The sequence below is a fragment of the Schistocerca piceifrons genome, chromosome X (assembly GCF_021461385.2).
Source record: "Schistocerca piceifrons isolate TAMUIC-IGC-003096 chromosome X, iqSchPice1.1, whole genome shotgun sequence".
In the NCBI taxonomy this organism is placed as follows: Eukaryota; Metazoa; Arthropoda; class Insecta; order Orthoptera; family Acrididae; genus Schistocerca; species Schistocerca piceifrons.
The window spans coordinates 636179086-636191825 of NC_060149.1; the positions used below are offsets into that span (position 1 = coordinate 636179086).

Here is a 12740-nt window from a genome sequence, read left to right on the forward strand (position 1 = left end):
TGAATAATAGTAAAACTGAAGTAATAGCTTCTTGGCTCCATAGGCTGCAAGACTTACAGTTCTTCCTAGTACCTGAAAATTCTGCTAAAATCTGTGTACAGGTTGCCCTCCTTTTCCTTGATACTTTCTAATAGTCTTTAGTATTTTCCTATCACTAATTTTTGCACATACCTTTTTCTTTAGACGTACTCTTCCTTTTTCTGTCTCCTTTGTCAAAGGTTCTATGTTGACTATTCCTCCTTCATACTGGTACCCAGATGCCTAAATTCCACTGTTGTTTTACCATGCACATCTTCTTCCACTTACATGGTTCTGTTGTACATATAACTTTTGGGATATAATGCATGTGATGTAAAGTTATGCTTTTCAAATGACTTTACTTTTTCAAACATAAGAAAATCTGAATATCTACTCTATGTGGATCAGTAAACTGTCTCCACATTTAAAGGGTGTTCATCACTGAACATTTTCAGCATTCAGTATAATTAATCTGTTGCCAGATGTTATAATTACATTTTTCATTGTGTAGAAATAACTTAATTGATATTAGTACTCTGCAGAGTTTCATAGAATATCCATATAAAGTACAGTTATAAATGGTAGCACCTTTGCTCATGTAGTATAGAGTAAATCTTCTCCCCATAGACATTAAAAATTTTCAGAGAGGCACTAACCAGAGTCACATCTTCAACTTTCTCTATCTTATTAAACACTAATATAGGTTCAATTCAATGTACATATTCATATTGTAACTCATTTATTGGTTCCTGGAACAAGGTTATGTGATATGAATATGTGTCCTTTGGTGCAATTTATGTTTGTTAGTATCTCTGTATATAAATGTATAAGGGGCAGTCAAATGAAATTGAGACAAAAAAGTAATTGAGTTGTTTTTATTTCAAAAGTAATTACCTACATGTTGCCAAGGTTGTTTAGACTATACTGTAGAACTTTTGCTGGGGCACCATCAATTTGTTTTGGATGAACAGGTGCACACCTGGGTACAATTATGGTTCCATAAGCAACTACAAACATTTTTCCATGAAGGTATTAACCATCTTGTCTTACAGTGGGATAAATGTATTAACAGCTATGTTTATTACTTTTGAAATAACAAACAGTTTACTTACTTTTTTCTTTCTGTTTCATTTTCTTTTGACTGCCCCTTATACTTCTTTCCATGTTAATGTGCTGCACATACCAGATGCTATAACTTTCAAATCATTGTTTCTTCACAGGAATTGCTTAATGCAGGTGTTGTTTATGAGGAGAAACAAGGATGGGAGAGACCGGGGTACTTTTTGCAGAGTGGTGTAGCTCCTGTTCAGAAGTATGATTGGTTTGGCTCCTATGGATCATCTAGAAATCCAGAGACTCCTTATGAAAGTCTGTTGCAAGGGGATAGAACATTTGGATTCTCAAAGCACCATCATGCAGTACGTTCAAATGAGTTTTTTATTTTTGGAATAGAAGAGAAGCATCTACTTACACCAGCTAAAATAAGAAGTATGGGAGCAGGGCTAATAGATGCACAGATTTGGAATACTGAGCTATCTTTCTTTATCTTTAAATTTTTGTTTACGTGGAAAAAGATGCTAGTGCCATTTCTACTGAATAAGCTGCATGAAAACTATTAATAGCTGCTGCTTAACGTTATTGGCTGCTGACTGTTGCACGAGAATAACTGTAATTTTAATGCACAAAATGATTATAGTTGTTTATAAGATGTTCCCTCCCTCTAGAAAAAATTATGATCTTTGCAAATGAAATTCACATTTTCATCCACCATACAGACAATTGTTTCAGTTCAGGGTCAGCCTGGTGAAAGTCAGAGCATGTAATGTATAGTGACTTGTAGCAAAGCTACCAAGAGCCATTTGTCATGAAATCTCAAAACTAGTTTACCATTTGTCACTATTCTCCATGAAACTGAAAATATCACATGGCCTTTGTATCTAAAAGCTTCCAGTAATAATATCATACTTTCAGTTCATGATCTTTTCTCATGTTACCAACCGAGATCAAATGTTTACTCAGTAGAAGTGAGCACTAAGAATATTGTGGAAAGTTGATAAGGTTAATTTGTACTTTCAATTCCTGATGTTTTTTTCTGCTACTACCAGGCACTGTCAAAAAGTACTAAAAATGTGAATATTGAAAGTATTCACATTTATCTCAACATGAGCAGTATGACAGAAAAATAATATGTAAAATATCATGAAAACTATACTCTATCAATTAAGTACACTGTAGACAACAGGTACCTATTATAAAGTGCACCTAAAGTAAATAGAGTGCTTATTCAGTATAAGTGATCAGTTAGACTATAGTGTGAAGCAGATAACTGTACATCTTAAAAAAGCCTTTTTAAGGACATTGAACTTCTTACACTCAGTTCCCAACAAATTTACTATTTAACCTTTTTCACTTCAACGGCAAGTGGTGTTCGACATGATAAATTTTGTTTTCCTCTCCATAGTCAAGCCTCATTTGACACAATTTTTCATAGCTTTTACAAGCTCCATCCTTGAATCTGACTGTACTAGGGACCAGTACTGCATAGTACTGCCATCTAGGAAAACCTGTGTTAACTTGGTGTCAAATGGAGCAGTTGTGTTGAGAGAAATATTATGACTATTATGTTCAAGCTAGTAGGTGCAAAATGACTAGTTATTCACACATAGTCCCATCTTAGGAAGAGACCATAGAGCTTCTGAAGGAATATTGAAACAAAAATTAGAGTGAAAATGATTTTGATGACAGTGATTTTGATAATGAAAGTGATTCATTTGTAAACAATATATCTGAAGTGATGATGGAAACAGCCCAACCTGAAGAGTTTTACAGAAATATCACACACTGAAAAGCTTTGTACTGCAATGCTTAAGTAAATATTTTTGAATGAAAGCATACTTTTTGTTTTAATGCATACTTTAATTGTTGGTCAATGGCCCAATTGTTTCCACAAAGAGACTTGCACAATTCTCTGTTGTGCACTTGGTGCCTGGATGGCAGTGATTTAAATAAGAGTACACAGATTGCATTAAGAATGCAGAGGGTTAATGGTTTTTGTTTTACTGATAATAAAAATCAGTTGAAGCTGAACTGTGATGAACACATTGTCAATAAAAGACACTGTAGACAACAGGTACCTAGGGTTCAGGTAGGAGTAATGTACTCTGGTGCTGAACAAAACCCTGCCTAAGATAAAGCAATCTGTCTGGAATCCCAAACAATTCAAAAGAAAATTAACAACATACCTCTTTAGCCAGTCTTTGAACAAGTTATCTGTATGTCTAGTTTGAAGGATTGAAAAGTCATGTTAGCTACATGGTAAAGAGCTGTATGAAAACTAGTAATGCAGTGTAAATAGAATTCAGTACTAACACATGTAGGTAAATATTTTTAAAGAAAAATATCACTATAATCAAATGAATACTAAACTACCAATAGCAGATAAATGGCAGATACATAATATAAGTGAGGCAGCAGCCTTTTCAAAAGTAGCAGCTTTTCTTAATTAACTTGATTAAATTTAGCTCTCATAAGCATAGATAGCATTCAATAGTATATGGATAGTTTGCTGTTATATGATATGGTGTCAGATTAAGTTTCTATTATTTTCTTGTCTTTTGTTAATTAATGTGTATCTTCACTCATTCCACATCCATGAAGGTGTTCCTTCTTTATGGGAACTGCAGAACAAGATAAATGACTGAATCCTGGAGAAATGCCATGGTGATGAGTTTCCAGTACACCTAATGACATTTCTCTGCAGTTTCAGTAATCTACATAATATGTGTCCACCACGTCAGCTGAGTGGTCAGCATCACAGAATGCCATGCAAGAGACCCATGTTTGATTTCTGGCTTGGTCAGAGATTTTCTTTGCTCAGGGACTGGGTGTTGTGCTGTCATCATCATATTATCCTTATTGACATGCAAGTTACTGATCCGGTGTCAACTAAAAAGAGTTGCACCAGGGGATTGGTCTACCTGGCAGGAGGCCCTAGCCACATGACATTTCGTTTCATAATATGTACGTATTTGCTGCACTGGCCCACACTAGTATATAGTATGAAATGTGTAGATAAATAATATCATAGCCCATTTTAGTACTGTGTTGCTGTTGACAAATTTGGACATTCTTCAGGGGAGAAATATATTTGTGCTCATTTCTGAACAAATTTTATCTATGCCATGAAAACATTGTAATAACAATCTTTATCCAGAATAAAGTTTATTTTTTTATCACAGAACTACATATAGTCAGAGCTAATTCTCCAAAGAATAATAAGATTGTATCTAATTTGTAACAAGTATATCATTCTGTGACATCCTCCTCAACCCTGTTGGCCTCTGAAGGTGCAACCAGCTGCATAGGAGGACTGATTATATGACCTTCTGGTGTGTGGGTGATTATTGTTCTTTTCCTCTCAGCTCTCCCAGGTGGTACTCTCTCTGTTCTGGCCTTCCTCCACATGTGTCAATGGTGCATCTCCTCTAGTATCAGAAAGATGTTCCCAGGATGGAATGTGTTGAGCCATCCCTGTAGATATTTAACTTCATGCACATTCCTCAGTTCTGACAGATGTTCTTTTATCCAACATTTCCAAAAGCTGTTATAGAGTTTCTATCTTATCTGGAATTCTTTTACGAGGTTCTTGTTCAGGGTAGGCTCTGGTACTAAAAATTATTACAAGTTTCTCACCATTCAGAAAAATGGTGAGGGACAGTGCATCAGCATTGTCTCCATGTGTGATGGGCTCTGAGTTCATAGTGGCTTCAATACTAATTAAGGTATCATTCAACTGTTTTTCACTGAGCCTTGTGAGCTCCAATGCCTTCTGTAGGCAATGCTTCATAGTGCCCACCATTCTTTGCCACACTCCTGCCCACCAAGTCACTTGCGAGGTAATGAATTTCCATGTAATGCCATGGGGGGGAAGGAATTGTTAAGTGATTGTGGTAGTTAATGCCTTACAAAGTTGTGCTAGTTCCATGTTTGTCGCATGGAATGTTTTTGTATTGTCTGTGTAAATTGGTTGGAGTAGTACATGTCTTCTGGTGAATCACTGGAGTGCTGTGAGGAACTTATCTATTGACAAGTCTGAACAGAGTTTGAGGTACACTACTTGTTTGGTAGCACATGTGAGAAGAGTGATATGTAACTTGTGCAATTCTCTTCCCACTTTGATGAATAGTGGTCCAGCAAAGTCTATCCCCATTGTAGCAAATGGCTTAGCTAGCATAACTCACTCAGATGGAACAGTGCTTCAATATGTAGCCCTCAGGGGGTCTCATGATCTTACACAGAAAAAGAGTGTAGGATTATTATGATTATCTGACAAGCTCTGAGCATCCAAAATACAGTTTGGAGTTCAGACAGTACAGAACAAATGTGAAAGTGATGGAGGCAACAAGTGTCTCTTTAATAACCAATTGTGTGAAATTGTGGGAATGGTCAAGGAGCATTGAATGTTTTTGTTCTCTGATGAGGCTAGTACACTGCAGCTGACCTCCTACGTGTACCAGATTGCCTTCCACGACAGGGTTGTAAAATTGCAGTTTTTGATTCTCTTAGCAGTGGTAGGTTATTTTGAAGCATGTGTAGTTCTCTGGTGAAGGATTATTTCTTGCTTACTCATATGCAATATATCTGTGCCACCGATACATCAGTGGCTGTAAGCTCTCCTGAAGATTTCTTTTTCTGCAGAAAATGGAGAGTCAATGTTGGAGTATGAATGAGCCACTAGTATGGGCTAAGTTTACAAGGGGCACTCAATAAATAATGCAACACATTTTTTCTAAAAGCAGGTTGGTTTTATTTAGGATTCCAATACATCATGTTATTCCTCGTGCCTTTGGCTACAAAACCCTATTTTTCCACATAATTTTGATTCAATGCAATGGTCTTATGCCACCTTACTGTGAGGGCCTGTATGCTCACATGGTACCATCCTACTGGTTGACATGAGAACCAACTTCTTGCTGCCTCAGCAACCTCTCCATCATCCGTGTACTGGTTCCCATGGAGTGCTTTCTCCATTGGATCAAACAAATGGAAATAAGAAGGTATGAGATCTGGACTGTGAGATGGATGAGGAAGAATTGTTCAGTGCAGTTTTATGAGCTTGTCTCAGACATGGAAATGTGTGTGAGACCTTAGGTCATGTGGAGAAGGAGAAGTTCATTAGCATTTTTGTGGTGATGAACATGGTGAAGTCATGTCTTTAGTTACCTGAGACCAGCACAATACTCGTCAGAGTTGACTGTTGCACCATGAGAGTGGACATCAAACAGAATAGCCCCTTCAGAGTCCCAGAAGACCATTGCTATGGCTTTACCGGTTGAGGGCATGGCTTTGAACCTTGTCATCAGAGAAGAGGAGGTGTGGTGTCATTCCATGGATTGCTGTTTTGTTTTCAGTTTGAGATGATAAACCCATGTTTCATCATCAGTGATACTCTTGAACAAAAATTGTTATGATCAGCCTTGAAATGTGCAAGCAATTACACACAGATAGTCCTTCATTGCTCTTTATAGTCTTCTGTTAGGCGGCAAGGAATGCAACAGGCACACACCTTTGAGTACCCCAACTGGTGGACAAGTGTGTCAGCACTACCAACACAAATGTCCAGTTGAGCAGTGAGGCGTTTGATGGTGATCCATCGATTACCTTGAATGAGAATGTCCAAATTTTCCAACACTACAGCAGTCACAGCAGTGTGCAGCCAGCTAGCACACGGCAGATTGGAAAGGTTTGCGTGACCTGGTTGTGATGATGAGAGACACATCGCCCAATGAATCACTGTGCTTTTGTGTACTGCCAGTTCCCTGTAGATACTCTGCAAGTGACTGTGAATGTCTATGATGATCTGGTTTTCTGTGAAAAGAAACTCAGTGTTAGCGCTCTGTTTGGAACACACCCCCATTATGAATGCCAATTTAAAGATTACACATAGTGCTACTGCCTATTGGAACTTCAAGAACCTACAGGGGCTGAAGCAAGAATATTCTGTGATGTTGCACAAAAAAATCTGTACTTTCTGAACTGAAATTGGCCTCAAAAAAGAGTGTTGCATTACTTATTGAACGCCCTTTGTAGATAGGTTCATGAGGCAGGGTGGGTGTAGATATTAACAGAACTAGGCTATATGTTTTCTTTGTTTCTCCTCACAAGGTAGTCAATCCACTGTCAGAGTATCAGATGGCCAACACTCAGGAGAATGTCCAAGCAAAGTGGTCTATGCCACCAATTTTCCAGGGGATGTATTTGACCTTCAAGGAGCCTTCATGGAAGATGACCAGCTGGGTTGTCTTTTCTTGAGCAGTATCTCAATTACATGGGAGACATGAGTTTGTGTCTCTATTACATGATTAACAGTGAAGTTTTTTCTATCTGGATCACAGCAAGTAAAAACTAATGTGACAGCAGTGTCCCTCCACAATACTGCATCAACAATTTTAAATTCTTTTGTGTGAGAGAAGTAACACAGTAGTTGGGTTCCTACTACTTCTTCTAAAAGTTCCAGTTGTGGCAAGGTTATCTTCTTAGTAGGAGTAAGTATGTTCTCACTATAGAATAATGTCCTAACTCATTGAGTTAGGACATTATTCTCTAATGCTGTTTGAACATGCAGAGTTGCTCCATATGTTTTTCAGATGTGTTGCAGAATACATGCTCCTGAGTGAGTCCTCCATGAGCTGTAGCAAGGCATTTTGGGACAAGTACCTGTGTTAATGATGGTAAGCTAGGTATTGAAGTGTGCCATCATGCTCCTAGGTCCCTTGACATGAGTTCATCCCTGCCAATTCCACTGCAAAATGTGTCCTGAAATAACAATTTTCCAGCAAGAGAGACTGAGGAGAACAGTCAGAGTGGATCAGAGAACCTAGTCATACATTGCAAGTGTTGTTGTTTGTCGCTGACTCTTCTAATGACTTCCTGGTGATTTCACAGGGGTTGATATGGAAGTAGTCAACCTGGCATTCCAGTCTGTTCCCAAAGCTTGAGTCTTAGCTGGGGGTTCTTGTCAATCTGCCTTCCAAATAGTTTTAAGTAGTTTGGTCATGATAGCCCATTTTGATAAGGGAATAATTATAAGAATTATCAATTTGATTAGGGCTGCAAGTTCACAGTATATGCTGATCATCAAATTATCACAGTCTGCTGTGATTGCATAGTTGTCCATGCACATAATCCTTTTTATAAAAGCTGCCATGGTGATAAATGATGTCACACAATTGTCTCCATGTTATCTTAGATTTGCTCAGAGTAAAAATGGGCAGCAGGTCAGGATGACTGGGAGCCTGGTTTAGCAGTATTTTATTATGTTATCCATCATTTTAAGATATTACATTTGTTCTGGTTGGATCTGAACCAAAAGAATCTGGTCAAGTCTTTGTCTTCTTCATTCAAGACCAGCTGAAAGAACACCTGCAAGATGTCTGTGGTAATAGCAGTGGAATGAAGTGCGAATCACAGTAAAATCTCTATGACTTTAGGTAGCACATTTGCTCTTGCCTCTAGTACCTCATTCAAAGAATATGCATTACTTTCACCAGATGACACATCAAAGACTATCCTCCACTTAGTCTTCCTACGTTTCTCTTTCCCCACTACCTAATGACACTGATGGCAGAGATGAAACAGGGCCTTCCCTGAGAGTTGAGTGGAAACAGCCTCTACTTCCCCTTCATAATGTAGTCTGTCATTAAGTCATAGTACATTTGCTTAAAGGCTTCATGTCATTGATATCTTGTCCTCAGGTGGTTGTATTGTTTCTCTCCAGTCCGAATGTTACTCATAAGGGTTTTATCCTCTCTTTTGGGAAGTGAAACCACTGCCCGTTGATCCTGTTTACAGAATGATGCTCTGAACTCCTCAAAAAGCCTCATGTCCATGGTGCTCATGGATTAATTTTAACTGCAAGTAATCCCTATTGTCTCAAAATCCCAAAAGCATCTGAATTCATTATCCAAAAGTAGGGTAGATCAGTCAGAATGAACAAAATTCACCACAGATGCCATCACACAGGCTGCTGATTTGTTCCCGCTAAATAGCCAGTCAAATAGTGGAGGAACTAGATCTACAGATTCACAGATGCATATTGGCAAATTGTCCTTCACTATTTTCCGATAAATATCACATCTTATGAGAATCTCCATGGGAATATTTTCCACTGAGTCATTTTTTGGATCTGGTAGCATAATCTAATGTACATATGATAACCTCTTTACATGTTGGAGAACAAGATGCTGGTGTGAAATCATACAAAAACTTTCAAAAACCTCTTCACGTTAAACTGAACAGGTCTGCAGCAGTGTGAGGGTGTATGCTTTTATTCAAATGGACAAACAGTTAATTGTTGTCAATCTACAGTATGCAGTTTCAGATTACTAATCAGTGATTTTGCTGTGAAGCTGGACTGACTTCCTGCATCCAACACACATCAGGTTGTCCTACTCAGTCCTGTAAGTCCTGAATACATACTTGCAATTCCCAAAGAAACATGAATCTGTGGGGAGCAACAGCTATTTTTCCCATGGATGTAATTTTTGTCTGAGCCAGTGGAGTCTTAGCGTGTCTTCTTTCATCACAAATGGACTTACAATGGAGCTTTGCAGCTTTCTACACTTAGCCCACAAAGTCTTTTCCTTCTTCCTGCAATAGGAGACTATAAGCCCAGATTCAAGACAAAGAAAATATCTGTTTGCTCATTTCAGTTTACCTATTCAGTCACTGACTATTCAGTCTTCCTTACTACTTCTTATAGTCCTGCATCCAATGGCTACAAGATTCACAAAACAAGCAGAATGATTCTTGTTCTCTAGCATTGTCAGGGTTGATCATTTAGATTTCATGTGTGTGTGGAGTGCAACAGATGTGGGAGTGGCACCAGAGGTAGTATAAAGATCAGCACATGTCTTCTGCATGGTAAGTGCCCTGTTAACCTCCTCACTCAAAAGCTCATCAGCTACAAAATGTCACCCTTGTGTAGTTCTGTAAGCTTGGTGTGAATTATCCAGTAGCAGCATATGTTGCCTGGAAATGTGCCATGTCCATTCATGTCTTCCCCAAGAGCTCAAAAAGCTGAAATACATTGTTGGAATTCAATGAACTTTGAATTGAGTTCTTCCTGGAGTTGCCAACTGAATGGGTTTTTGTGGCTTCTGTGTAATGTAGGTGGGCCTGAATTATCCAATCGTTGTTGTCATAATGAGACTGGAGGATCCTCTTTGTTTCTGCATACATCTCAACCATTACTGCAATACATTCTGCTAAATGCCTTGGCTCTGCTTCCAGATAGCTGTGAGGAGATATGTGAGTATGTGTGTATTGATGGTAATCACTAAGGGGTCCTTGTTGACCAACTGATCAAACTGCTGCCCATGTCTGCAGATCACCTGAAAAGGATCCAACTTGAACAGTGGAAGTCTTATTGATGTTGAAGGAACACTCATTTTTACAGAGTGTACCATGGGGGCATCAGAAATGTTTAAGTTTGCTGCAGATTTTGTGAGCTATTTCTCTGTTTTATGTGACATCAAGAAACAGTCTGTTTTGTGGTGTCTATGTAATCTTTGTATTTCTGAACATCTGGGTCGTATTTGTTATTGTCAAACAAGTCATTGATCCCATCATCTAGTTTGATGAGCCAATTCAAAATTCCTTGTAGACCCTCTTTATAGTATTTATTATCTGTGAGTTGCACAGTGTCTGACAGTCTTTGAACTTGTGTGATGAAGTGGGTGATGTTCACTCTTTCTCTCATGCATCTCCTCTTTAGTCCAGTAATTGTGCTTCCAAACTGTTGTTCACCATGTTCAGTCTGTCATGGTATTTGAAAGTGGATCACAGTGTCATCTCATAATCAGCTGTTCTCAAATCGGGATATCTGAGAATTGCTCTTCTGAGTAGTACAATGATGAACGATCCAATGGTAGCACTAGTTAGTGTATTAAGTGGCCATCAGGTGGCAGCATTATTCAATTGTGCATTCACTGTAGCACATCTGAATAGTGGACATCATCGTTATGAATGAGACAACAGTTTGTTTTAAACAGCAATGGAGGCACACAAATGATATACAGCATCTCATTTATATACTGATCAACAAACTACGCTATTACTCCCATAGATCCTGCATAGTACTCCAAAAGTACTACGTTTTGTAGTTTTACTTACATGCAATGTAGGAGAAATACATGCCTTTTGTTGCCGTCCAGCTCATCTTTGTAGTTTTGTTATTTTCTTCTTGGCTTGCCCCTCCCAGATTTCAGCACCAAAAAATGTTCCATTTTGAAAATATAGTAATAACATTGTACAATAGATCCACAAAAAGTTTATTTCTCATCACAGAACTACACATATCAATAAGTCAGAGGTACTTCTCCAAAGAACAATCAGATAGTCTCTCACTCATAACAGACATCTCATTCTGTGAAAATCTTCATAAACCTCACAAATTATTTAGTTTAGAGAATGAAAATTTCACTCTGCATCAGTGTGTGTGCTGATATGAAACTTCTTAACAGATTAAAACTGAGTACTTGACCAAAACTTGAACCCAAAACATCTGCCTTTTGTGGACAAGTTTACAGGGCTAACACTTCTGAAAGAAGGGATATTGTAAAGACATGGTTTAGCCATATCCTGAGAGATGTTTCCAGAATGAATTTTTCACTCTGCTGTGGAGTATCCACTGACATGAAACTATATGGCAGATTAATACTGCATGACAGACCAGGAAAACCTCCCCCAGCTTGTGGCCAAGACATGTCTCCACCATATGCTTTCTTCCAGGAATGCTGGTGTTGCAAGTTTTGCATGAGAACTTCTCTGAAGTTTGTAAGGTGATAAATGAGTTAATATTGGAAATAAAGTTGTGACAATGGCTCCTGAGTTGTGCTTGAGTACCTCAGTTAGAAGAGCACTTGCCTCAAAAAGGCAAAGGTTGCAGCTTTGAGTCCCAAAATGGCACACATTTTTAATCTGCCAAGAAGATTTATAAAGTTTAGTTTCACTTATACTAGGACTTGCATCAAAACGGATCAAGAAAAAAGAATTTCTAAGAATAGACAGTGTTGTCCTTTAATTTGGCTGTTCCAATAAGGAAATAAGTAGTTGACAATATTATAATAAGTATAGACTGCTACTCACCATAAAGATGACCATTGAGCTGCCTACAGGTACAAAAAAGAGAAAGATTGTTACATACTGAGCCTTTTTCAGAAAGGAGACACACACACGTTCACACAAGCAAACACACCTTACACTAACATGACCACTATCTCTGGCCACTCTGGCCAGATTCTGACCAGAGTTGCTAGAGATGGCAGTCACATGTGCATGAGGTATGCTTGCTTGTGTGAATATGTGTGTTTCATTATGAAGAATATTTTGGTGAAAAGCTCAATGTATAACAGTCTTTTTGCTGTGCCCGTCTGCAACTCAGTGTCATCTTTGCGGTGACTAGCAATCTATCCTTTTCCTGATATTGTTGATATTGCAACCTCTACTTGCCACCATTGATGAAAGTAGTTGTGTATTTACCATACTATTACCAGGCATTAGCGTATTTTGAAGAAAATTTTTTCTAACAATTTGTATAACATATCAAGCCACCTTGTTTAAACCTTACTAAGATTAGCAGATGCACATGTAGAAAAGAGTAATGTTTGTATAGGCTATAGTTTGCTTGCAGATCAGAGGTTTGAAACAGTTTCAGACAGATC

At 38.2% G+C, this 12740-nt stretch overlaps 1 protein-coding gene across 2 annotated transcripts in view; it reads left to right on the plus strand.

Moving 5' to 3' along the window:
- Window positions 1-12740, plus strand: part of LOC124722952 (sarcosine dehydrogenase, mitochondrial) — a 275416-nt gene that overhangs the window by 154640 nt on the left and 108036 nt on the right. For both annotated transcript variants that reach the window (XM_047248117.1, XM_047248118.1), the window contains exon 11: window positions 1239-1436. In XM_047248117.1, coding sequence (XP_047104073.1) covers window positions 1239-1436 — 198 coding nt within the window. The remainder of the gene's footprint in view (window positions 1-1238; window positions 1437-12740) is intronic.